At 44.4% G+C, this 26,075-nt stretch overlaps 2 protein-coding genes across 2 annotated transcripts; both read left to right on the plus strand.

Annotated features, from left to right (window-relative positions):
- Positions 1-1,503: 1,503 nt before the first annotated feature.
- On the plus strand, positions 1,504-15,561 carry oxsr1a (oxidative stress responsive kinase 1a). The gene is made up of 17 exons (XM_084481151.1): positions 1,504-1,694; positions 2,253-2,365; positions 3,273-3,381; positions 5,052-5,193; positions 6,204-6,259; positions 6,687-6,796; positions 6,915-7,016; positions 7,439-7,572; positions 7,974-8,022; positions 8,128-8,193; positions 10,452-10,574; positions 10,959-10,994; positions 11,160-11,342; positions 11,644-11,749; positions 12,047-12,115; positions 12,299-12,363; positions 12,633-15,561. Exons 1-17 carry the CDS (start codon positions 1,625-1,627, stop codon positions 12,705-12,707), a joined length of 1,608 nt encoding a protein of 535 aa, XP_084337277.1. The 5' UTR covers positions 1,504-1,624; the 3' UTR covers positions 12,708-15,561.
- A 3,530-nt stretch (positions 15,562-19,091) lies between these two features.
- On the plus strand, positions 19,092-24,175 carry LOC311360455 (solute carrier family 22 member 13-like; the record flags this gene model as incomplete). The annotated part of the gene is made up of 9 exons (XM_084480533.1): positions 19,092-19,466; positions 19,542-19,645; positions 20,108-20,262; positions 20,703-20,871; positions 21,505-21,625; positions 21,991-22,085; positions 23,085-23,299; positions 23,567-23,675; positions 23,965-24,175. 9 exons carry the CDS (start codon positions 19,092-19,094, stop codon positions 24,173-24,175), a joined length of 1,554 nt encoding a protein of 517 aa, XP_084336659.1.
- Between the last annotated feature and the right edge of the window lie 1,900 nt (positions 24,176-26,075).

Below are 26,075 nucleotides of genomic sequence, written 5' to 3' on the forward strand. Positions count from 1 at the left end.
TCATCATTAGCCAGAAAATATGGCTGCCTATTCTAGTCCCTTGTCCCAGCTTGTCCTAAGATATTTGTGACTTCTAATAGAAACAAACTTCCTTCCTTCATAGAGTTTAAGAAATAAGTGCCAATATCTTGAGTGCCATTTGAGTTTGGAATTTGCCAGTGGGGAAAATAACCTGTTGTTAATGAAATATAATAAACTATGAAGCTTGAGTTTACATTTTCTATGGTGGCTTCTCGTTTCTGTGCCTCCATGCAACAAAACTGCAGGCCCAGACCTGTGCTTGCACGAAACTGCTGGTTGTGCTGTAGAGGGAACAATCATGTTTCCAGGCTGCAACTATAGGAACTAAAATGTACACTTTGATATTTCCCTTCCATTATTCACTTTCAAATTTAGTTTCAAGTCTGGACAAGAAATTCCCCCTAAAAATCCATTCAACAAAGCTTGGACGAGGGGCAGTTGAAATGTAGGGACAAGAGCACTGTCGTTTGTTCGAGTGCCTCTACAAGCGTGGACATGTCTCTCATGCTCACCATAGCTTTGTGCTCTCAGCCAGTCAAAGTTCCTTGATATCTTGGCGCCTGTTTGCACTACTAAGTACACACTTAAGTTATTTAGAGGGAAATTGTGAAATAGCCTTCAAAGAATTTAATCAGAAAAGGAAAAGAATAGGCATAGTGGTATTCATAAAAATAGAAATAAAAAAGTTGTGTTATTTCCAATATATATATATATATATATATATATATATATATATATATATATATATATATATATAAACACACACACGTGTGTGTGTGTGTGTGTGTGTGTGTGTGTGTGTGTGTGTGTGTGTGTGTGTGTCTGTGTGTGTGTGTGTGTGTGTGTGTGTGTGTGTGTGTGTGTGTGTAAAAACGAGTAAAAAAATCTGTCTGTGTATGTTCTATTGTCTTTCATTTTTTTTTAGCGTTACTACTCTTCTGCACGCCTACTTGCTGCTGTGTCAACCACATTTAGGATCAAGAACTAAAGAACATCGATAGCCTATTTAATTTTAGATTGCGATTGTATCTTACTCTTTGCATTGTTTTAGTATTATTTCAGTGGTTTGTTTCTATTGCCTTTGCTAAATCTTTGTAATGTATGATTGTCAAAGTAACAAAAATGTATTGGTGTGCAACATAAAAATGTACGGAGAACATTTACGCCATCTAACGAGTAAATTGGGTAGGTAGAGCTTCAAATTGTGAGGAAGGGGAAGAAGAAGAAAGAATACGCTAATTTCATCACATAATGAATGTCATTATATTACTAAATAAAAAATATACATACATTTATGAAAATATGAATCTATTTCACGTGAAGTATATCGCATTTATTGAGCCTCTGCTACTCGAAAGGTCCATATTGCCACGCTTAAAATGGCGCTCTTCTGATTCCGCCTCATATGTTACGTAATACGTGCATACTTTACGTGATGCGTGCGGCGCCCGGAACGTTGTGTTGACAGTAGCAGCAGGAGTTGTCAGCCGAGTAGCCAGCGACCATCCTTGGAGCCGAATGGACTAGTCACAACGTTGCTATTTAAGAAACACTTGCCTATTCTACACCAACAACACTGTCCACAGTGTGTACGTAGCGAAACATGGCTGACGACCAGAGCTCCCAATCCTGGTCAATCGACAAGGATGATTATATCCTCAATGAGGTGATAGGTGAGTAAGCTAATGCTAACGTTAGCGCTCTGGTTGACGTTAGATGGCTAACAACTAGCTAAACCTGCCCTACCTAGCCAGCCAATGCTACCGATCTCCAGACAGCATTGGCTTTGTGTAGCTGTTAGTGGACCCGCTGTTGGTCCAAAGTAGCCTCTCGTGTGCAGCGTTGACTGTAGTGAACGGTAACGTTATCTGATCATCTAACCAGCTAGCATGGCTAGTTAAGAAGCGTGATGCTAGCCAGCGAACTCGAGTGAGTAGTCGGTGCATGAAGATTAAAGGGTGGAATGTGGAAATGGGTGGTGCCCTTTTGCTTGACTTATGATATGGCTTAGTTAGTCATACCAGTGTTGGGTCCTTCAGAAAACCATGTGACTGATTTGATCCACGAATATGTCTCAAAATGAAAGCAGACTGCTCCAATGGACACGAGCGTAATTTTGAGATTTGCTTGACATAATATCACAATGATAATTGGTACGGTACGTTGGTAGTCTAGCTGTCAGTGACTGGGAGGCTCCCTCTAACCGCTCATACTCGGGTCAACCCTCGCAGGCAGCGGAGCCACAGCGGTGGTCCAGGCAGCCTACTGCGAGCCCAGGAAGGAAAAGGTGGCCATCAAACGCATCAACCTGGAGAAATGTCAAACCAGTATGGACGAACTCCTGGTAAGTAGCATTATACTCGCCCGCTGCATAACACTGGTACCATATTTCTACCATGTTAGTAGTGCATCCCCTGCATACTATTTGATGCACTGCACCCCAGACAGATAACCCAGTGTCTGTGAGTCTGGTGTTGGTGGATGCCAAAACATCCACAGTCTCGGATTCATCCTGGGCAGTGTCTGAGTGTTGGCTGGCCTAGGAGTGACATAACACAGGTCACGGACGGTACAGCCTCCACTCTGAGGCACTGCCGAATTAGGTTAAGGGAATCTAAGGGAGAAGCGACACAGCCACCAAAACACTTCCATGGTTACCGTCACTGTTAGGATCAATTTTAAATAGTGTGGTGCTGAGATGCGATGACGGGCCTGGATGTCTGAGGTTTACGACTAAAGTGTCAATTTGTGGGTTTCTTTGTTAGTGAATTGCTTGGGGTCGCAGGCAACAGGGAAAGCTGTTTGTTTTGTTTTTAAAAGTGTAATTGGGGGGTAAGGATAATGTATCGTGGCTAGGATGTTTGACTGCCAGCCGAAAGCTACTGGAATGTATTGACCCTCTTGTCACACAGTCTAAGGCCCAGTCCCATTTCTCTCCCAAGAACACTTGCTTTGAGTGCCCTTAGCTGCAAGTCAGCTCCCGAGCTAGTGTTCAAGGGTTGATTTTAAGGGAAAATAGGCACTCCCCTAAGTATTGGGACACCCTACCCCTTCACGGGAACGCGCAAAATTTACGGTTAGGGCTCAAATCTAGGGGAAGGGGGAGAATTGTGACAGGGCCTAACTGTAGGCCTCCTTGAGCAAGATGTCCTACCAACTGTGACTTAATGATGATGTGTCAGAATGTGCCCTGTAAATCCCCTTGGATAAAAGTGCCTGCTAAGCATCTGTTTGTTTCAACCCTTTTGCAGAAAGAGATCCAGGCGATGAGCCAGTGTCATCACCCCAACATAGTCTCCTACTACACCTCCTTTGTGGTGAAGGATGAACTGTGGTTAGTCATGAAGCTGCTCAGTGGCGGTGAGTGCTCTTCATTCATGGTTTCTCTTTCTCTCAGTACTTTTCTTTCTCCTTTCAGTCTCTCTCTGGCTTTAAGATCTCTCTCTCTTTCTCTCTCTCTCGCTCTCTCTCTCTGCTCCTTCTCGCTCTCCGTCTCTCTCTCAGCCTACACTTATCTTGAAGTTGTCTTTGACTTTCTTTGTCCTGTTTAACCTATCTCTAATCTAGCTATGAGCTACTCTGACTGAATATTTACATTTCCTTGTATAAACCCATTAGAGGTTAGCGGTTTCACTTATTACTCTCTAAATGGCATAGATTCTAGCCATTGATTTCTTATGTTTTTTTTGGTTGACAGCACTATCACCCAGAAAGTGCTGCAGCAAGTTATACTTGTTTCACTTATTATTCTCTAAATGGCATAGATTCTAGCCATCGATTTCTTATGTTTTTTTGGTTGACAGCACTATCACTCAGAAAGTGCTGCAGCAAGTTATACTTGCTGGATTGTATCACTAGCTGCTTTCACATATGGATGTACAACCGTCTATTCTCCCGCTATTCTCCCGACGGGCCTTATATGTGAATGACATATCCTGACGTTGGACCTCCTGAAAAAAGACTACCCCTGACGTAGTATTTTAGCCGGCGGAAATGTTAATTACATTATATGTGAATGAGCAGTAGAATGTCAGCATTTCAGACCAGTTGAGTGGGCAGGTTGATGACGCTTCGGTCTACGTAGTCTGCATGTCATTGAGTGGCACCCTAAACGATAATCAGCCTGTTGCCTTTTGTTTGCTGAATGGTTTATAAAATATTTAAATGTGGCACTGCTTTTCAGAGTCATTCGTGGTGAACGCTAAATGATAGGTTTTATCGTAACCCTCAAAGTACACATCATACAATAAATTACAATACATGAGTTCACATCTACACGCGTATATAGATTATATAGTATTCCTGCTGTCGACTCCCAGACCGTAGTCGAGGAGCACAGGGGAGACGTTCCCTCCAGGTCTGATGTTCTCTCGGGGGTAACACCCTTCACTTTGACAGTAGGGGGTCTGCTTATAGGTCAGAATATGATCGGAATGAAGCGGCCACCACGGCCGTATGATGCATCGCTGCAGCAACATTTAAGATGATCGCAATGAGTTCTGCCCGGATGCATCCGTCTGCATCCGTGCTTTCTGCGGTCAAACCAAAACAAACCAAGATCCTACGTCATATCCCGCCCCCTGCAAGCCCACCCCCCTAAACCAGCCGGAGATTCTACTGATGACTGAGGGACACCGATGTCCGCATATCATAAGTGTGAATAAGTGTGAATGACCCTCACAGTCAAACCTCCTGATCCACAAATGCGGAGAAAAGACGGAGGACATATGTGAAAACGGCTACTGTCAGGTTTTTTGTGAGCAGGAGGAACCTCACATGCTCTAAAGTTGTGCTTCCCTTTCTGCAAACACCATAATACACTTGCCAGTGAACTCAAACGTTAAGGTTATTATGAGACCTCACATGCTCTAAAGTTGTGCTTCCCTTTCCTCAAACACCATAATAACCGTAACCGTGATCTCAAAAGTCAATACTGAAAGCATTCCTCCATCATTGTCCCTCTGGTTCCACCGTCAGTACAAGAAGCCACCCTAATTCCTCCACCCTTATCTCCCTTCTCCGTGCTCCAGGCTCGGTGTTGGACATCATCAAGCACATCATCTCCCGTGGGGAGCACAAGACCGGGGTGCTGGATGAGTCCAGCATCGCCAGCATCCTGAAGGAGGTGCTGGAAGCCCTGGAATACCTCCACAAAAACGGACAGATTCACAGGTCAGCCCTTTGGAAGCTGCTTAAAAAGCTGCCGCTTTTTATCCAGAAGCGACTTGCCTTGTGAATGTACGATGCATGTGATTGAATGAGCACAGGTAGAGGTTTGCTTAGTGACTACAGAATGTAGAGTTTGATCCCTTAACCTTTCGGCCGGGAGTCAAGTACCCGAACACGTCCCTGGGTTCGGGGGTTCACCTTCACAGCGGTTAGCTAAAGCGGCGCATGCGCCACAGGCGTCCCCGCTATCATTGTTTGGCGGTGGCGGTTGGAAAATGTTCTGTTTGGCTGCTCTCCCCTGGCTGTTTTCACATGGCCAGGACCAGGCCCTTCAATATTTAATACACTGGAAATGTATTATTGAGGAGGATTGTTTTACATAACGTCCTGTCCCAGGACCATGGTGCCTTCGCTGAAACCCAGGAGGGAAAGGGGAAGTACGGATACTACTGTACTTACTGTACTATGTGCTGTTTGCACCTCCTCTGTATATGTTACAAATGGTCGTTCATGTCCAATGAAGACATTTTTTTTATTGGTTGCCTTGCTTGGTTTTCACACGTTTTTGTTGGTGAACGTTTGTCGTTCAGTGTTTTGTTTTGGTGGGCTTGCATGGTTCCTTCTACCCCCCCCCCCCAATCATGGACTTGACTTGGTTTAGCCTATGTGGTCTGCTGGCCGCTGGTGGCTCGGTGCTAAACAGACCCTGCTCTGAAGACCAAGGGCGTAGGGTGTAGCTGGTCAAGATCAGATGGTCTGGATAACTGAGTTAGTGTGTGTGCGTGTGCGTGCGTGCGTGCGTGCTCCAGGCAGACACAGTGAGTGAAGTGTGGGCTAGAAGGAGCTTTCTCATGCATGTCATAGAGGTGTGTGTGGGGGCGGTCTAATGGTGTGTTTGGTTCACCGTGTCACCAGCCCCATATCTCGTGGTTATGGCCGACTCACTATCTTTCATTACAGATGATTAACAATGATTGATGATGTTATAACCAACCCATTCCATGTCTTTATAGGGATCTGAAGGCGGGAAACATTCTTCTAGGAGATGATGGTTCGGTGCAAATTGCAGGTAAACTTCTGTTTGTACCGCAAGAGCCAGAATAGTATCTCATCACTTCCTGCTTGGTTAAACTCTAAGAAGCTGTTTAAACCACATGGCTGTCAGATCTTTCTCTCTTTCTTTCCTTCTCTCCCCCACTCCTCCCCTGCGCCGGCTTTTATTGAGTTAGGAATATCTCAGGCACACTGCTAGAACAATGTTTTGTTTCTTGTCCACTTGATTTGATCGAATCCTATTAAGGTAATCTAATCGCTTGTTTGTTCCTGTACATTGCACTTTCTCTCACACTCTCTTTCTCTCTGGATTATTTTCACGCGTTTCAACATTTATTCATGATTGATCAGTTTACACTCCTTTTTTCGTGAATTCTTTGAAAATATTGATATTTTCTCCCTTACACTCATTGTTTTTCCCCTTCTCTCCCCCCCCCCGCCAGACTTTGGTGTGAGTGCCTTCCTAGCAGCAGGGGGCGACATGACCAGGAACAAGGTGCGGAAGACCTTCGTGGGGACCCCCTGTTGGATGGCCCCCGAGGTCATGGAGCAGGTAGGTGGTCCGTAGTGGGTGTCGCTGTAGTGGAGCTCCACAGAGTAACACAGTAGACGCACTCTGACTCGTCTACAACACTGTGGCGTCTTACCTCCCCCCCTCCTCCCCCTCGCAGGTTCGCGGCTACGACTTCAAGGCAGACATCTGGAGTTTCGGCATCACTGCGATTGAGTTGGCCACCGGCGCTGCGCCCTACCACAAATACCCACCCATGAAGGTAATGCGTGGGTGCTTCCCAAAGCCTCCTGTGGATTTGCCAACACCAGATGGCAGTACAGAGATGCGTTTCTTGCACGTTTTTTCTGACCCATGACATTGTTTCAGGAATCTTTTAAAGGCTTGCAAGGATTTATTGATTGCCTTAAATAGAAGATCGAGAGATGGCTGTAGTAGCAAAAGTTGCCAAGGGCAGTGCTACATACTAACAGTTGCTAAGGGCAGCACCACGTGTCTTTAGGTGGGTTATAAGGAAGAAGAAGGTTAAATCTCTCTGCCTCTATTGATGACAAGAGAGGCCTTTATTGCATTTCACATGGTTTATTAAAACGGGTATAGTCGTGGCTGAGCTAGCTAAATAGCCTCTGGTGCCCTCTAGTGGTAGTAGTGTGAAAAGTGTCTGTGTCTGTGTGTGTCTTGCAGGTGCTGATGCTGACCCTGCAGAACGACCCCCCCTGCCTGGAGACGGGCATCACGGACAAGGAGATGGTGAAGAAGTACGGCAAGTCCCTGAGGAAGATGATCTCCCTGTGCTTACAGAAGGACCCAGAGAAAAGGTCAGCCCCCTGACCTAACCTCATTGTCTTGGTGGAGATATGACCCTTGCCTTGGTGTGCTCAGATATAGGTAGTTGAGGAGCAGGTAAACTGTGAACATTTGGGCTTGATCCGACAACCTTTGGCTGGCAGAAATAGACTATTCTGTCCCCTTTAATATATATGGAAATGAAGGGCAACTATCCCAGTCATATTTATAGTTTATTAGTTTTGCATGTCTGTATGAGAAGGTAACAAGAACTTCCATTGCAGTGTGAAGCTTAAAGGAACATTCACGTGTACGTGTGTGTGTGTGTGTGTGTGTGTGTGTGTGTGTGTGTGTGTGTGTGTGTGTGTGTGTGTGTGTGTGTGTGTGTGTGTGTGTGTGTGTGTGTGTGTGTGTGCGCGCGCGTGCGTCTCAGGCCAACTGCTGCTGAATTGCTGAAGCATAAATTCTTCACCAAGGCCAAGGTGAGTGAACTGGCCCTTTTCTATGTATTTAGATTTTAGGGTTGATCATTAAGTTTGCGAAGCTGCACAGTAAAATGTTGTTTTTGTATTGTTCTCCTGTCGCAGAACAACGAGTACCTGCAAGAACGGCTCCTGCAGAAGGGGCCCACCATCACCGAGCGCTCGAAAAAGGTCAGACCGCCACTGTTTAGTTTGTGTTAACGCGTGTTTTCATTGCCAACTGTGGAAGATGGCAACATGTGTGTATAATTATTATTAAACATGGTCAATCATTTGTGGCAATTAGGGATGTAACGGTATGAAAATTTAACCTCACGGTTATTGTAACCAAAATTATCCCGGTTTTCAGTATTATCGCGGTATTTTTAAGTGTGTTCAGGGGCGGAGTGGCCATCGGGACGATCGGGAGTTTTCCCGGTCGGCCTGTTGGCCACCGTGGTCCGGTGGACCAGCCCACATTTAATGTGAGCGGCCGCGAGACGTGTGTCGTCCGCTGAACTCCTATATAACGGAGTTAGTAACTGATTTACTGATTTACTTTAAAGTAACTAGTTATACCAGGGAAAGTAATTATTTGCGTTACTGTAAAAAAAAAAAAAAAAGTAGCTTTGTAGATGCGTGTGTCGTTGTGGGATTCATTAAATTAGAGTTGCATACAATGGATGTCGACAAAGTCTTTGCTCCTGGACATAATGTTCACTTTACATGCACATTCCACCTTGAAAATGCCAACTTTTCATCGGATTGCTCCGGACTCGCCATTTCTACTGCTTCATCGAATCTGTTTGGTGTGTGTGCGTGTGTGTGTGGCACGCGTATCCTGGCTTGTGTGTAAAAACACTGGCTCCGATTGGCTACCATGAAACACGACTCTGCCTTAGCCAATCATAATCGCTTATCTCGTCGTTAACCCCACCCGGTCTCCGTCCTCACTAGCAGTTTGTGTGTGCAGTGCAGCCAGGGGTGCGTTCGGATTACGCAGTTCATTCAATCAATTCATAGTAACGCACCGCATTTAACTGTCAGTAACGGTAACAGCGTTGTAATAACAGAAAAATTAATTAGTTAGATTACCTGTTACTGAAAAAATAACAGCGTTACCTAACGCTGTTATTTTAAACGGCGTTATTCCAAACACTGCTGTGATGAAGCGCTGGGAAGGATTTAAGCACACGGTTTCCACACCGCGGGCGCGGTTATCCACCGCGGGCGCGGTTATCCACCGCGATAATAATTTTATTTGAAATGAAAACGGTAATTGTTATTGACAACATTTTTATCGCGGTTTACCGTTACACCGGTAACTGTTACATCCCTAGTGGCAATACATTCTTAATCTGAAAATAACGTTTCTTTGTCGATGAGCTGCCTATAGAACGTTTATCGAAACACAAATCAAGTCTGGTTTCGATCCACAGAATAAATACAATTTTGATACTCGCTGATGAGGAAAGGGTCAGTGACCGCGTTCCCAACCCAGCTGAGGGGCTGAGCTGGCAGTACCTTGAGAGCTAGTCTGTATAGAGGGCAGGACTTTTATGCTCCTCTTGCCTTGACCTCTGGAGAACTGGTTTCACTTATATGGTGTACAGTAACATCGCCTGATTGTCTGGCAGGGGGACTATCAATGGGTCACTTAATATGAAGGTGTTTTCATCCTGTGGGAGTTCCTGACCTGCTGGTCGCTCCGTAGTGTTGTCCCGGCTGGACATGGGGGTTGTGGTGGCCAATAGGAAATGGTCAGGTCTGGTGCAGGTTGACTTAAAGAGTGGTGTGTTTGGGGTACAGGTTGTCTTAAAGAGGGGTGTGCTTTGGGGTACAGGTGGTCTTAAAGAGGGGTGTGCTTTGGGGTACAGGTGGTCTTAAAGAGGGGTGTGCTTTGGGGTACAGGTGGTCTTAAAGAGGGGTGTGCTTTGGGGTACAGGTGGTCTTAAAGAGGGGTGTGCTTTGGGGTACAGGTGGTCTTAAAGAGGGGTGTGCTTTGGGGTACAGGTGGTCTTAAAGAGGGGTGTGTTTTGGGGTGCAGGTTGTATTAAAGATGGGTGTGTTTTGGGGTACAGGTGGTCTTAAAGATGGGTGTGTTTTGGGGTGAGGTTGTATTAAAGAGAGGTGTGTTTTGGGGTACAGGTGGTCTTAAAGATGGGTGTGTTTTGGGGTGAGGTTGTATTAAAGAGAGGTGTGCTTTGGGGTACAGGTGGTCTTAAAGATGGGTGTGTTTTGGGGTGAGGTTGTATTAAAGAGAGGTGTGCTTTGGGGTACAGGTGGTCTTAAAGATGGGTGTGTTTTGGGGTGAGGTTGTATTAAAGAGAGGTGTGCTTTGGGGTACAGGTGGTCTTAAAGATGGGTGTGTTTTGGGGTGAGGTTGTATTAAAGAGAGGTGTGCTTTGGGGTACAGGTTGTATTAAAGATGGGTGTGTTTTGGGGTGCAGGTGCGCAGGGTCCCCGGCTCCAGCGGGAGGCTCCACAAGACGGAGGACGGGGAGTGGGAGTGGAGCGACGACGAGCTGGACGAGGAGAGCGAGGAGGGCAGGGCAGCCATTGCCGCCCTGCGAGTGAGTGTCCACACACACGCACATGCACACAGACAGACACCAAGACACTGTCTATGTGACACACACACTCTCTCTATCCACAGGGACGGTTCAGTTCACTGTGGCAGAATTGGGCGTGGGATTTAATTCCCGGTTTGAGAGGGGACTCCTGTGGGGCTCGTTCATCTCAGGGCTGAACAGCAGTTTCAATGTGTGGGATCTGTCTAATTAGGTGCTTTAATTCATGACATGTAGGGGAACAATCAGTCAAGGCATGTGATGATTTCCATAATGGGCCAAACTCAACGCTTTATACCTGTAGGTGGTGCCGGGAAAAAAAACGTTGCATGTGTGTTTCTGTTGATTCCTTTTTAATCGTGACAATCTGTCGTGTCCGTTCTGCAGTCACCCCGGGTGAAAGACGGATCCCAGAACATGGAGGTGAGTCCAATCATGGTGGACCTGCTGATGGTTCTCAAATTCTATAACTGTCTCCAACACAGAGGATTTGCATGACGTGTGTGTGTGTGTGCGTGTGCGTGACGTATTCGTCTTCGTCTCGAAAAAACGAATACATTTACCAACTGTTTATGCGGCGGTGCTCAGCTGTTCCCGCCCTCAGTCGGTGCCTCTGGTCATCTACAGCCGGGGGAGGCCGCCCCCCCAGCACAGGCCGGCCAACCAGGGGGTGCTGATGCGCAGGCCCCGCCCCCACAGGGTGCAGCTCCTCCTCCAGCAGCAGCAGCAGGACCTCCCTCAGCTAGCCCCTCCCACGCACCCACCGCACAGGTGAGGCCCTCAGACTAGAGCAATAGAGCCAGGAGCTGGTTCAATGCAGCACTGATGCTCGAGTCCGAAGGTACTTTTTCTGTCTGTTCTGTGATGATTTACAACTACAATAATATAGTCATATATGAATTAATAAAAACATTTATATTGTATACAAGTTAAAAAAATAGATATATAACAGAAAACCTTGGAAGTCAGTGGAAATAACATGTCACATTGAATCACAGGCCGTTATCAAGCCTGTGTCCCAACAAGGTGTACTAAGGTTAACTCACAACACACACTCTGCTGTCTCCCACAGGAAGCGGTGGTGCTCAACACAAACGTCCCCATCAGCCTGGTCCTGAGGTTAAGGAACCTGAAGAAGGAGCTCAACGACATCCGCTTCGAGTTCATGCCTGGAAGAGGTCAGTCTCTCCACTTGAAGGGCATCGAAACACCCCCCCCCCCCCCCCCCAAAGGGCCCGGTGGTTCAATCCGGTTCAATCCGTCCACGTCCCAACCTGTAGGTTGAGACGTTGGGCAAGGGGCCTCAGCGCTAGTGACATGACTCCGTCATGACTTGTATCTGAAGTCACTGTTGTTACTCGGGGTAACAGCTGCTAAATGATGCTGTAGAAAGTCTAGTCCTGAAACCTCTGAAACCGTTTTGTCAATCCTAACCTTAGCCATGTCATAATATTCTCCTGTGTCTCTGTGGTCAGACTCAGCCGATGGCGTGTCTCAGGAGTTGGTCTCTGCCGGCCTGGTCGATGGGAGGGACTTAGTTATTGGTACGTAACGGTTGGACCACTACCTGTTTCCTGTTTAGTCAGTTGTAGTTTTAGCCTAATTAAATTTTCCTCAAATCTTTGAATCTGAAATGGTCACTTTTCACTCTGGGATGATATTTGCTTCCTATTTCAATATTTTGTTTGTTTGTATGTTATTTTAATGATGTTGTTTATGTTCCCAAGTGGCTGCCAATCTGCAGAAGATCGTTGACGATCCGCAAAACAACAGGAATGTGACTTTTAAACTGGTAAGAGAACACAACCTAATCCTTCAGTTTAACGCACACTACAATAAAGCAGTCCTACCACGACAAAGAATCGAGAAACAAGCCTATGCAGTTGTCTATTTTCCCATGTTGTTATGCCTATATTCTGCTGGCTTGTCCTCCAGTGTTGAGGAAGCCTGGAGCTCCAGTGGTTCATGGCCACTCATGGCTGCTGCCCCTCGTTCAGTCACCCTGACGGTCTAGGGAGCTAACGCTGTCCCCCTGTTCTACCTTGTGTCTTTATCTCCCAGGCGTCTGGACTGGAGGAATCTGAGATCCCTGATGACATCAAACTGATGGGATTCGCCCAGCTCAGCATCAGCTAACTCACACAGAGACCCCCCTCCCCTCCCCAGAAAAAATAGCAACAGCAACAACAACCACCACAACAACAGCATCAACAAGGAAAAAAATACGAAAAGGAAAAAAGGACAGCAACTAATGGTATTGCACAGCTGCATTATTTCTCAATTCCAAGAAACCACTACTGCCAAAGAGGGGAGGTCAAAGGTTAAACAGCCCCCCCCCCCCCCCCCCCCAAAAAAAACCGGCACAAGAGCGGGAAAGCTACGGCAGCCGCGGGCCATGGAGTTAAGGGGCAGCGTTAAACACAGGAATCTTTACTTGAAAAGTTTACAGTGCGCCTCGACGTGGGAGACCGCTTCACCTTCATCGGCTTATCCCCCTCCTGTTTTAGATTTTCTTTTCTGCGTTGGGATTTTTCTTTTCACACACCCCCCCCCCCCCCCCCCCCCCCTCTTTTTATTTTCAGTTTATTTTTTATACACGAGCACAATCCAAAACAACTCCTGCCACTTCTAGAAGTGATTTGCCTTTGTTTGTCTTTTATTTTTTGTTCTTTTTTTTTCTCAATTGTTTTTTTTTTTTTATCAACTGTGCCACAGAACTCACTATATAGTGTTTTGTTTTTGTTCTTTCTTCTCAACCTTATGGCACTTTACGCTACTCTATGGATTTAATTAAGTGTAAAGCTTGCCTTAGCTGGTACAACTATAGATTTAGTGTGATGGAATGATTAAGAATGAAAAGAAAAACACATTGAGTCCACTGTTAATTAGTGGTTGTATATTGTGGATGGAGATCTATGATCAGATTTACGCCTCTTTTAACATTGGCATTAAAACAAGAATTCATGTGTTGTGAATACATTTTTACTCCTGCAACTCACTCACATTTCATTTATAGTTTCGGAGGGTGATTGGGCTTATAAGGAATATGTTCAAAAAATTGAAATAGCAAAACAATTCAGTCTTGTTAAGCCAATACCAATATGTATGTTGAATCACAGGATCAGTTGGGACAGGGGAGGGGAGGTTTTGACACAGATCAGCTCTCTATCGGTGAAAACATATCTGTTTGTACACACTTGGAAGTTCTCCAACTGCAGTAAAAAATTAACTGCAGTTATTCTCATACTGAAGGGTTTCAAGGACATGCTTGTCTTAATTTAGTAGATGACAGTTTAGTTTTTTTTTTACTATGCAATAGTCGGTCAACTTTCTCTCCCAGTTTCCCCTGATTCTCTGACATATCTGAGTTTTTCCAACGTGCATTCCCTCACCACAAATGAATTAATGTTCAAATCACCAAGATTGGCTGTTGTGTGGATCTATTCCATAAACACATTTCCACATTTAAACGTTAATGTATTATTACCTTTGGCCTAGCTGTACCATCAAGTAAGATATTCTTGTTCAATCTCCGGCTATTGACTAAAACCTAGGAAGGTGTCCTGTGCTCTTGTTGTGAAGCAAATATCAAACTGACAGCAGCGGGCACTCGTCTTGCGCTCTCTGGCAGGTGAGCGTCTGTGCACTGAAAACTCCATGGGTGGTGATGCTCCTAGTTAATGCTTTTAGTTTTGTCCTTCAGAATCCGTATTGGTTTTTTGTCATCGCTATAGGCAGGTTGTTTGGATGACGCTTGTTTCCGTGCTTAAAGTACTCGCTCTCCCACAAGTCTCTGCTGTCACTCCCAGGACGGCCCAAGAGGCCGTCCGGAGCCGCGCGCCAGCGGACACGCCACAGCTCAATGCGCTGGTACAGTTGTAACTGGTGTATTTAAAGAAAAAAAAAAAAAAAGTGTTTGATCTCTTTCAAAAATGTTCCTATAATGGAAATTGTGGGAATCAGTCTCTCTCTCTCACACACACACACACACACACACACACACACACACACACACACACACACACACACACACACACACACACACACACACACACACACACACACACACACACACAGACACACTGTTTGCTTTTCTGAGTTTGTCAATGCTTTGTTTGTCTTTTTCTTTTCTTTTTTTTGATTTAAGTGAATTAAAAATCTAAACTTTTCAGTTGTAGCCTACATGATGATCACGGAACATGGCTGGTTGACGTGATGGAGAGCATTCATCCAGTACACGAATAGCTACTATCTTTTTCTCTGTTTTTGTTTATTTTTTATTGTTTCCACCATTGGCCTTGTTGCGCTAGAACATGAACGAATTGTGCACGGATTATTTTAATTGGCACCTTATCGATATAAACGTAACTTAGCTTGTTTTAATTACGATGGGGGGGTGGTGGTGCTGGTCGTAGCCTCACTCCAGTGCTGTCCTGTCATTAAATATGCATTTGTTCGCTCGCTGAAGTGGATTCCATGCTCCTGGTGAAATCAATTTGAAAATATCTCGTTTTCTCACGTGATGGTAAACATGGTACAAGTTACATCAGCTTTACACATTTTATTCTTTTTTTGGGTTCCTGTGTTTTTGTTTCTGATCAAATAACTGATGAACTAGTGTTTTAATCGATTAGCGGCAACACTTATTTGTTTTCAATAAATTTTCCCCCTTTTTTGATTGTTTACTATTAATAAAAGCCACTGTCTGGCCTCGAAATTTCCCAATTTTCCACAGTTGATTGGCAATATATATAAACATATATTTTTACAAATCATTAAAAGTTCAAATGTTCTTTCACGTTTTCTTTCTCTTCAATTGTGCAAGTCTCTGATACATGTTTCTAAACATACCCTCTGTGATAACAAGGTTAGATTTCTGTCAGAAAATCCGGTCAAAAGCATCCTACATTTACATAAGTGGTTGAGTTTCATTCAAATGTACACCAAAAATGGTTTTGAGGAGCTAAATAAAATCACATGATGGAATTCAGATGGTGTCTTTTGTGTTCAGTTCCAGTTTATGAGTCTTTCATATAGCGTGATCGTAAAAGATGTTCCTAGATAACGACAGTTAATCATTCATCTCCGATCAAGGCGGTGACCTATTAACAAAACCATACATAAATACCCTTATTCTCAGTCATTCGCTGTCTTTGAGATGGCAAACTTCGGGGAGCTCCTCCGGGCGGTGGGAGACTTTATGGGGAAACTTTACGGTGGGAAACTATTCCAGAAGCTGATCGTCTTGGCTGAGGTTTGAGATCCAGAGGTAATCAATAACAGGCTGGAGGTAACAACTAATCCATAATCAATAACAGGCCGTGGGCAAGAGGTAACAACTGATCCATAATCAATAACAGACCGGCAGTAACAACTGATCCATAATAAATAACAGGCCGTGGGCCGGAGGTAACAACTGATCCATAATCAATAACAGGCCAGAGGTAACAACTGATCCATAATCAATAACAGGCTGTGGGCAAGAGGTAACCACTGATCCATAATCAATAACAGACCGGCTCAACTGGATGCTTTAGAACTCTACATTACCCTCGCTGTGAGCATTCGAGAGCATCACAAAAGAGCCCTAACCCTAACCCTAACGCCTAACCCTAACCCTATCTCTAACTCTAACCCTAACCCCAACCTTAACGACCTGACAGATCAATCAGAAATATAGGCAGGCGTGTCTTTTAGGGATATTGGCGTGGCCATAGTAGGATTCGTAATTTTGTGTGCGGTACAGTAAGGTGTATGGAAGAAATTTACCCCTACATTTCATGGTAATATGTATATAATTATTATCAGGCCTATATGCTATATAAATATAATAATGGTGGAGAAAAGCTTAATAAGACAAGTCATCCCTCCCCTTTAAATGTGGCCTGGAGTGGTGCTAGAAGGTCTGTTGACTAACTTATTTCTGTTTACCCACTGGCATAGAGGTCAAGGATCAGGGTGAACTGAGGTTAGCCTAGGGGCAAAGGCCACCGCCATAAGTGGGTGGGGTCCCAAAATAAGCGTACTGAGCCACGCGTTCTTCTTTTTCCTTGGATTTATTATAAGGCTACACTTTGTCGGGCTGCTATAAGGTCACGATAAGTAGCTGGAGGACATGCACAAATTCGTTCTTCTCATGATTTATAGATAAGACCTATTGTGAATTTGGGTTGCGATGGTTTGACTAACTTGTTGACTAACTTATTTCTGTTTACCCACTGGCATAGAGGTCAAGGATCAGGGTGAACTGAGGTTAGCCTAGGGGCAAAGGCCACCGCCATAAGTGGGTGGGGTCCCAAAATAAGCGTACTGAGCCACGCGTTCTTCTTTTTCCTTGGATTTATTATAAGGCTACACTTTGTCGGGCTGCTATAAGGTCACGATAAGTAGCTGGAGGACATGCACAAATTCGTTCTTCTCATGATTTATAGATAAGACCTATTGTGAATTTGGGTTGCGATGGTTTGTAATTTAAAAAAAATGGCTCCCCACAAAAAAGGTTTGGGAAACAAAATTGTTGACGGGGGGGGGGATAAGTAATGCGGGGCCGCCGTCGCGACGGTGGGCCGCGCAATCCCAACAAGCATGCCGCTCCGTGATTGGCCGGCCCAAACGGCCCACGAGAAGCCAAGCGGCCCACGAGAGGCCGCGGCCCTTCTGGCATCTGCCCAAATGCCAGACCGTCCAGTCCGTCACTGCTATCCACCGTCTTCGTCCATCACTCACACCCAACAGCACTGCAACTCCCTCCTCTCTGGTCTACCCCACAAGTCTATCCGTAAACTGCAACTGGTCCAGAACTCTGCTATCACCAGAACCCCATCAACCGAACACATCACGCCTATCCTCAAACAGCTACACTGGCACCCTGTTCAACACCGCATTAACCTTAAGATTCTTCTCCTCACTTTCAAGGTCCTCCATAATCTCGCTCCTCCATACCTCTCTGAGCTCCTCCAGCCTTACACTCCCTCCCGAACTCTCCAGTCCTCTTCCTCCTCCCTGCTCTCCACTCCCTCTGCCCGCTTGTCCACGATGGGGCTCAGAGCATTCAGCCGCTCTGCCCCCCGCCTCTGGAACTCTCTCCCACTATCCATCCATAGTATAGAGTCTCTCCCCATCTTTAAAACCTCCTTATTTTTCAAATGCGTTTTTTTAACTATATTTGCCCATTTTGAATTGTTTGATTGTCTTAACTGTAACCTGTGACCTTGAGAGTTTTGAAAGGCGCCCTGAAATAAAATGTAGAATTCTTATTATTTAAACACTTCTCTAGCTTATACAATACAAACTGGTCCATCCCCTGTGGTTCCCATTGGGTAACTGTTATTTTAAAAGGCCAATCACAAACTGCCTACACCCCGTTGAACCACAGGTGTGATATGATACCTGGGTGTGTTTGGCACACAGACCAGTGGAGGTCTGTGTGAAGGTCCAATTTTGCCATTTTCTTTCTATTGTAAGGACTGTATGAAAGGATCCCAACCCCCAGTTGCCTCTGTGATCAACTCCTTAACAGTGGGGGGTCAGAGACAGGGGTCTGGCAGGGAGGAGGATGAGAACAGGATGAACATGTACGCTTGTCACGTATGCTCAAGTCGGTAGTCGGTCAGGTGTGTACTTCGCACTTTTTTGACCGCATCTGGGATACGGGAGCCGACTGATCGGTCCGACTGCCATTATGCCGATGATCGTCAGTCGGATTGGTGTGTCTGGGCCTTTACTGTGCCTGTCTCTCTGTATGTCTGTGTGTGCACGTGCTTGCGTATGTGCGTGCTTTCGTGCGCGTGTGTGAGGGTGTGTGTGCGTTTGAGCGATCTCGTCTTGGGCACCAGAATGGCCAGAAACGCCACTGTTCTCAGTTACACCCCCTACCCACTGTACATGTCCGTCGACGGATCTCATTGACTTTACATGGGACACTCCCGAAATGCATTGTGGGTCCGTCCGTCCAATCGGCTCCGTCGCTTGCGTCCAAAAGTTGAGAAAAGTTTAACTTTTCAGGCAGCGACGGATCCGTCATCCGAGGGTTAGGGTTATACGCACGTTATACGCAGATCGTGTTTTACCCCATGCGTCGGACATGCCCACTCTCTTCCGTCGACGGACATGTACAGTGGGCAAGAGGCGTAACGCGATCTGATTGGGTGACGGATCCATCGCTGCCTGAAAAACTTTTCTCAACTTTTGGACGGAGATGGAGACAGAGCCGATTTGACGGACGGACCCACAATGCATTTCGGGAGCGTCCCATGTCAGACGGAAAGCATAAAAAGCATGATTCACAGTGTAATGTTAATCAACTTAGCCTCAGGATAAAGGACTTTCCATCGACTGTCTTTTCTGCATGGATGCAGCATTTGGCCTTTCCTGCAAAAAGCTTGTTTTCCCTTTTTCCTCTCATCAAACCTTGACCTCTTTCAAAGATAACAAGCAAAAGGTTAAACATTGATGGACTAGATAGATGTAAAACAATCTTGTGAGTAACGTCTCAGAGAAGAGGTTTTCATTCCGGGCAACATGGCGGACTTCGGAGATATGTTGAGGGCTGCCGGAGACTTTGGATTATTTCAGAAGACTATACTTCTAGCCATATGGATCCCCTGCTTTTTAATTTCATTTACCTTCACCAGCATCCTCTTTGTGGAATCAGACCCGGAACGCCACTGTAACACGGACTGGATCCTGGGGGCCGGTCCCAACTTGACAGAAGAGGAGCAGCTGAACCTGACCGTTCCCCGGAAGCCGGATGGCTCCCTCAGCCGGTGTCTGATGTTCGCTCCGGTGGACTGGACCCTGGACTCCATCCGCCAGTATGGCCTCAACCACACCACCGCCTGCCGGGATGGATGGGTGTACGACCGGACCCAGTACCAGGCCACCATTGTCACCGATGTAAGTCCTTGTGTGTTATGGGGTTTGTGGTTATGAGAGCAGTTCTTGTTTCACAGCTCTATGTGGTTCTTACAGTTTGATCTAGTTTGTGACAAGGCGAACATGGTGGAGGTGGCCCAGACAGTGTTGATGGCTGGCATTCTTACCGGTTCACTACTGTTCGGACCTTTAGGAGAATCGTGAGTTTTATTTGTTATGTTTAAGCTTTTTTTTTGTTTTGTTTTTTTATAGGGATGGAAATGAGCAGGGATACAATATTACAATGATTTTTGAGGGACGATATGATATCTATCACGATTCAATAATTCTGATTCTGTAAATGTTGCGATAGGATTTTAAGATTTTATTGTGCGATTTTATATTTTCTGTGGTTTCCACCGAAGCCATCTGAAGGACGGTACCATTATTTTCAATCCACTAACATTGACATTTGTGTCTTACAAAATATATATCTTTGAGTCAACATGACGATTCAAGTATTGCGTATTATTTATTCTGTATCCTGTATGTAGGCTATGTATTTCACACATCAACATTCATCGTAAAAAGATATGACTTACTCTGGGCCTCTTTGTTTTAACTACATATTCTGAAACTATTTGTAAAAATACAAAAAAAATATTCAAAAAATTTTCTACCAGGTTTGGCCGCAGACGGACCACTCAGATTCCAGTGTTGTTCCTGTTTATATTCACGCTCACAACTGGCCTGTGTCCCAACTACTACTTATATCTGGCCTCCCAGTTTGGGGTGGGCGTGGGGTATGGGGGCTTCCGGATCAACTGCATCGTGCTGAGTGAGTACACATATGCAATACCTCTCTTCCTCTTCTCTTAGTAGTCTTCACTCAGTTCAGAACCCAGTGCAAATACAATGTAAAGGCAGATACATCAGTCTGACATTAAGTTTGAGTCATTCACCATAACCTTGGATGTGAATATATAAAAAACTGTCAATCTTCAGACAATTCCATCCAAAGACTCAGGCCTACAGAATAATGTGAAGCTGAACCTGTAAATTATAGTTTAACCTGCACTATGTACGTTTGCCCATGGGGGGGGGGGACCAGAATAAAAAGATTTATTGAGAAAAATACATCCACTATTTCTTTCTTGAACCTCAAAACCGAAACACAAAAGGCCTTTGTCGACACATGTCGGATCGTCAATGGTTTATGCCACATGGGCTACTGCTGGCCGAATACTGACCCACGACCATGGCTCTCCTTCCCTGCAGCGACCGAGTGGATAGGGATAACCAAGCGCTCCCTGGGCTCGTGTGGGAGCCAGTTCTTCGGGGCTTTCGGGCAGGCGTTTCTGGCAGTGCTCATCTACTTCATCCGTGATTGGAGGCTGGCTCAGTTGGTCATGGCGGCGCCGATGGGCCTGGTTGCTGTCTACATATGGTGTGTATGGGTCACGTGCAGCAGTGGGAGACAGGGGTCACATGTAATGATGATTCAGGGGGCCCCTGAGAGGGAGAGGGCCCTAGATAGGGTGCTGGAATATAAATCATATATTATTTATCAGTTGGCTATTTCCCATAATATTTTAAATTCCATTAAACAATTAAACATTGTGAATTTCCTTTCTTTCTTTCTTTTTTTACGGTAATTTACTGATGATAAATATTTTTTGGCTAACAAATCTTCGGGTTTAAATAACGTTTGGGAACTTTTAGATATTTTGCCTTCTGTATAGATGTGAGTTTAACTTTGGCGTCACCCTTTGGTGAAAATTGATAATTTTCCCCAGAAATAAAAGCAGTTTTGCAACAAACTGTGTTGTTACATTCATTATCCTGCAAATGCAAGGGCTTTCATCAGTGGGACAAAGGCTCTCACAGGCAATCACCATTGTGTTACCTCATTCAGCACTAGATACCGACTCACCAGACATGTATTTACAGGAACATCTTCTAGATATTTTTTTTCACTTTATTTCATAATTGGTTAGGTCATAACAGCATAATTGTTGTGAGGACGAATGCTTAAATGTAGTAAATAAAATATCACTGGGGGATGTTTGGTTTATACCAGGTTTATACCGGAGTCTGCCCGTTGGTTGCTGGACAGGGGGAGGACAGATGAGGCAAAAGAGTTGATTCTCAAAGCAGCGGCCATCAACAAACGCAACGTTCCAGAATCCCTATTCGAAAAGGTATCTTTCAAAGGTCATAAAGAAATAATAGGCCCACATCTAATTATCCTCCTATTTATCATATTATATTAATTTAGATGTACTGAATTTACTTATTATACGTTATGGATCTACTTATTTACTTTATCAAGCATCATAAGATTGCATATTAGGTTAGCCTACTTATAACAAACTTTTTAGGCATTATATAGCCTCTTTTATCCTTAGAACTTGCGGATTTATATCTCTATATTTCAAATTATTATCACATTTATTTATTTCTATATAAGATACAGATACGTGTAACTGTTAATTTTCCAGACAGTGAATTCAATTTTTGCTACTGAAAATTAATTTCTAATATAATCTCATCTATTCCATAACAGATTGCAGAGAATAAGACTGTGGAGAAAGGGGGCATAAGGGTCCTTATCAGATCACCTGTGCTTCGAAAACGCTTCCTGTTCTTAACATTATCATGGTGAGTTGTAGGCTACCCTCTCTAAATGGACTCAATGGAAATATTGATAGAAAAAACTGAAAGCAACCTAGCACTCATAATAGGCTCCTGCCACAGGAAACTTAATTGAAACAGCAATACTCAGGGGTCTGGAGCTCTTTAAGCAGACAACGCTATTGACAAATCATCGGTCCATGCTGGTGTTAGTTTATAGATAGCCATTGATCGGGCCGAGCATTTTTAGGAGGAAAAGGAAAAAGCGCACTTTTAGAGATCAGTGAGATCAGAGATCTGTGTTCAGATGACACAGCTGTTGTCAGCCTCATCAAAGGGGGCAATGAGGAGGAGTATATGGATACAATAAACAACTTTGTGGAGTGGAGTGCACACAATAACCTCCATCTCAACACCACAAAAAATCAAAGGAGATAGTTGTGGATTTCAGGAGGGGGAGGAGGAGGACTCAACCAACACCAATCATCATCAGGGGCACTGAGATGGAGGTGGTCGCCAACCACTGGTACCTTGTGGAGGAAAGTCTGGAGATGTAGTGTTGTGAGTTTGGCTTCAATTGAAAAAAATAAGAGTTGAGGACTTCAAAATTGCTGCCAAATCAAAGCATTAAAAAGTTTCTGCTTGTGGTGGCTGTTGTTGTAGCGCCACCATCAGGAGTATTAGCATACAGCGTAGATAGATAAAGTTTGGCATAGGTTTGGATTTATGTGCAAAATTTGGCACATTTTCATGCATGGGAACATGGATTTCTTAGGAAGAAGAATAATACTGGCAAGAACAATTGGGTCCGGCAGCTTTGCTGCTCGGCCCTTATAATTATTTGTTGGTGTGCTGTTGTATCCCTTTTGGCCTAGTCACTAGAATTCAAAATCTGAAAATGATTTGTCCTCGTGAAATGAAATAAGCAAACGACAATGCAAATGTTTCAAACCTGGCAACATGACCTGCTTTGTGTATCATGATGACGAATACTTTGCTTAAATTCTTTCCTCTCAAATCTTTTAGGTTTGCATTGAACCTCTCCTATTACTGCCTGACATTTAATGTGGGGAAGTTTGGGCTGGACATCTTCCTGACCCAGCTGCTGTTCGGACTCACAGAGATACCAGCTCATCTTCTGTGCTTCTGGCTGTTGGAGCTCGTTGGGAGGAAGTTATCCCTGATGGCCACCCTCCTGGTTGGGGGTCTGCTGTGCCTCTGCATCCTGGCTGTTCCCACAGGTAACACACGTTACGGACGGGACAGTGTAGGGGTGTTGGTAACACATACACAACACTCAGTTGGTTGCAATCTGCAACTTCACCACTGGAAGCCACTAAATCTCTCACACTCCACCTTTAATGACAGCATCTGTATTCACCGCAAGGCGCTGTGGATGAGTGTCTTCTTTAGTAGTAAAGCAGATGTTTCTTTGAAGTAAATTAATTATTTGAAGCTAAAGACAGAATATTTGGCTTCATATGCGGTTCCTCTCTGTGACATCCCAGGAAATGCCATCACTGTGACCGTTTTGGCCATCATGGGGCGGATCCTTATGAACTGGGCTGGGGGTGTATGCAACGTTTACATTCAGGAGCTGTTTCCCACGTCCTCGAGGTAAGACAACAACACAACTTGAGGTCCTTTGAGTGGACCTCTGAGTTTTATTTAGTTTCTCACTCCTCCCCTATGTGGTGGTGATGATGAAGGTGATTGGTGTTGCTGAAGATAATTGTGCCGCTGATGATGGTTATGATGAAGATTTGTGTTGATGAAGAAGAAGATAAAGTGATTAGGATAATGATTATGATTGATAATGTTGATGAAGGGGATGATGATGATAATGAAGAATGATTTATGATGACTACCTTGACGACAAGGACAGTGATGCTCATGATGTTTTCAGACAGACTGCAACTGGACTAGGGGGCCTAGCGACTAGAGTGGCGGGGCTGTTGGCTCCCTCACTCAACCTGCTGGCAGTGTACCACTACTCCATACCCATCGTAGTGTTCAGCAGCCTCACCCTGGTGGGTGGATCCCTCGCCTTCCTGCTCCCAGAGACCCAGGGGAGAGAGCTGGCAGACTCCACCTCACAGGCTGAGGTCCAGAGGTAACAACTGATCCATAATCAATAACAGACCGAGGGCCAAAGGTAACAACTGATTCATAATCAATAACAGGCCGAGGGCCGGAGGTAACAACTGATTCATAATCAATAACAGGCCGAGGGCCGGAGGTAACAACTGATTCATAATCAATAACAGGCCGAGGGCCGGAGGTAACAACTGATCCATAATCAATAACAGGCCAGAGGTAAAAACTGATCCATAATCAATAACAGGCCAGGGGCATGGGGTGAGAGCCACGGCCACCATGGAGCTTGAGAGGGAATGCACTGTGTGATATGAGACAGAATTCCCCCCCAATTTTTACTTGGTGGTGATGGTGGTGATACAGTGGAAATATTCATATTGCACAGAGAGGGATTGGGAGTGCTGTGAGTGCCCCCAAGTGGTGCATTTTAGTTTTTCGTAAGTGGCATATAAATGACCTCCACAGGCATTATATTTGTCACAGTTTCTTCTGTGTGTAAGGCTGATATCTCCACAAGATCTTACAAACATCATCGACTGGTTTTAGCACTTTTAGCACTTATTCATAGCTGACTTTATGATGGTCTCCCATTGACCATACTACCTCTATCTCCTATTGACTACCTATCACCCATTGTTAAAAACATGACCCTCGTCTTTCTGATTGCTAAAGCTACACTGCACTCCCTAAAGTTGTTGTTAAATTATAAACGTATACCTTGATTGTTCTCAGCTTTCCTTTTTTTAAATGTCGCAAGTCCCAACTGTTTTTTATTCACGGTTAGGATTATAACACCTTCTCAGTAACAGATACTTGATCAACCTCACCAAACAACAAAATGGTTATAGTTTGTTAATTTGTTACATATTTAGCTAAAAACGGCAGACAAAGTAAAAATGTGCCTACAAGGTTTGGATGCACCCTAGAGGAAATGTGTTTGGTTTTTTCCAATTTTGCCATTTTCTTTCTAAATCTACAGAAATATGGCCATCATGAAGATGATAACTGATCCAAACATGCCTGAACAAACAAACTCAAGATCCACAAAGCTCTAGTGGAAATACAACACACAAGGATGTCATCTCAATCATGTTTGAACTAACTATTCTCAGATGCTAATATGCAAAGCAACACACAGTGAATTCAGGAAGCCTGTAATAAACGGGTCAGGGTTAGGGCCTCTTGCTTATAGGAAGGCTGTGGAGATTAGAGATCGCAGTACCGCTCAGCCTAGAATCCAACACCAAAGTCATTACACTGTCCTTCCTTATTCTATTATTCTCAGAACTTATTATTTTCATACATGATTTTACTAGATAATACTGCATGTGAACATTTGATATCTGCTGATGTTTCCACAGTTCCACAGTTTTTCTTTTTTATAAATGCCAATCATTGCCTTGTTAAGATTGTTTGCTTTGTTTCATAAGACGCTTGTTATGTCTGCAATGGATAAGTGCACTGTTGTTACCTGTGCCTTAGGGGGCGCTCTACGGCATCCCCCCGAGTAAATCAGAGTTAATTGGATAGCCACGGCTTTCTTGTGTCACTCCATTACTATAAGTTATCCTTATATTATCCTAAGAACATAATAACACTGATGTCCCTTTCTCTATTATTTTCCTATTCGGATACCAAGCCATGGCATTATGAATAGTCAAGGGCCTTTCTAGGCATAGGCAACCAATGCCCCCATATATACACAGTAGCCTATATTCGTAATATAAAATAAAAAACGAATAAAATGCAAATTTATATACAGTATGTTTTATAAATATATATGTATACAAATGTAAAAACTTCTAAATTGTCTTTTTTAAAATATCAATCCTAAAAGTAATGGGCTTGTACACAATGTCTGGGTCAAGAACATATGTGTTTGCTGTCCGGTGTTTGTAGATGCATTGATTTAAAAGTACA

This window comes from Micromesistius poutassou (assembly GCF_964030765.1).
Source record: "Micromesistius poutassou genome assembly, chromosome: 16".
Lineage (NCBI taxonomy): Eukaryota > Metazoa > Chordata > Actinopteri > Gadiformes > Gadidae > Micromesistius > Micromesistius poutassou.

Coding starts and splice junctions, on each gene's coding strand:
- oxsr1a (XM_084481151.1), top strand. CDS start 1,625: ATGGCTGACGACCAGAGCTCCCAATCCTGGTCAATCGACAAGGATGAT. Junction 7,017..7,438: donor ACAAATACCCACCCATGAAG/GTAATGCGTGGG, acceptor TGTGTCTTGCAG/GTGCTGATGCTGACCCTGCA. Junction 11,343..11,643: donor CCCACGCACCCACCGCACAG/GTGAGGCCCTCA, acceptor TGTCTCCCACAG/GAAGCGGTGGTGCTCAACAC.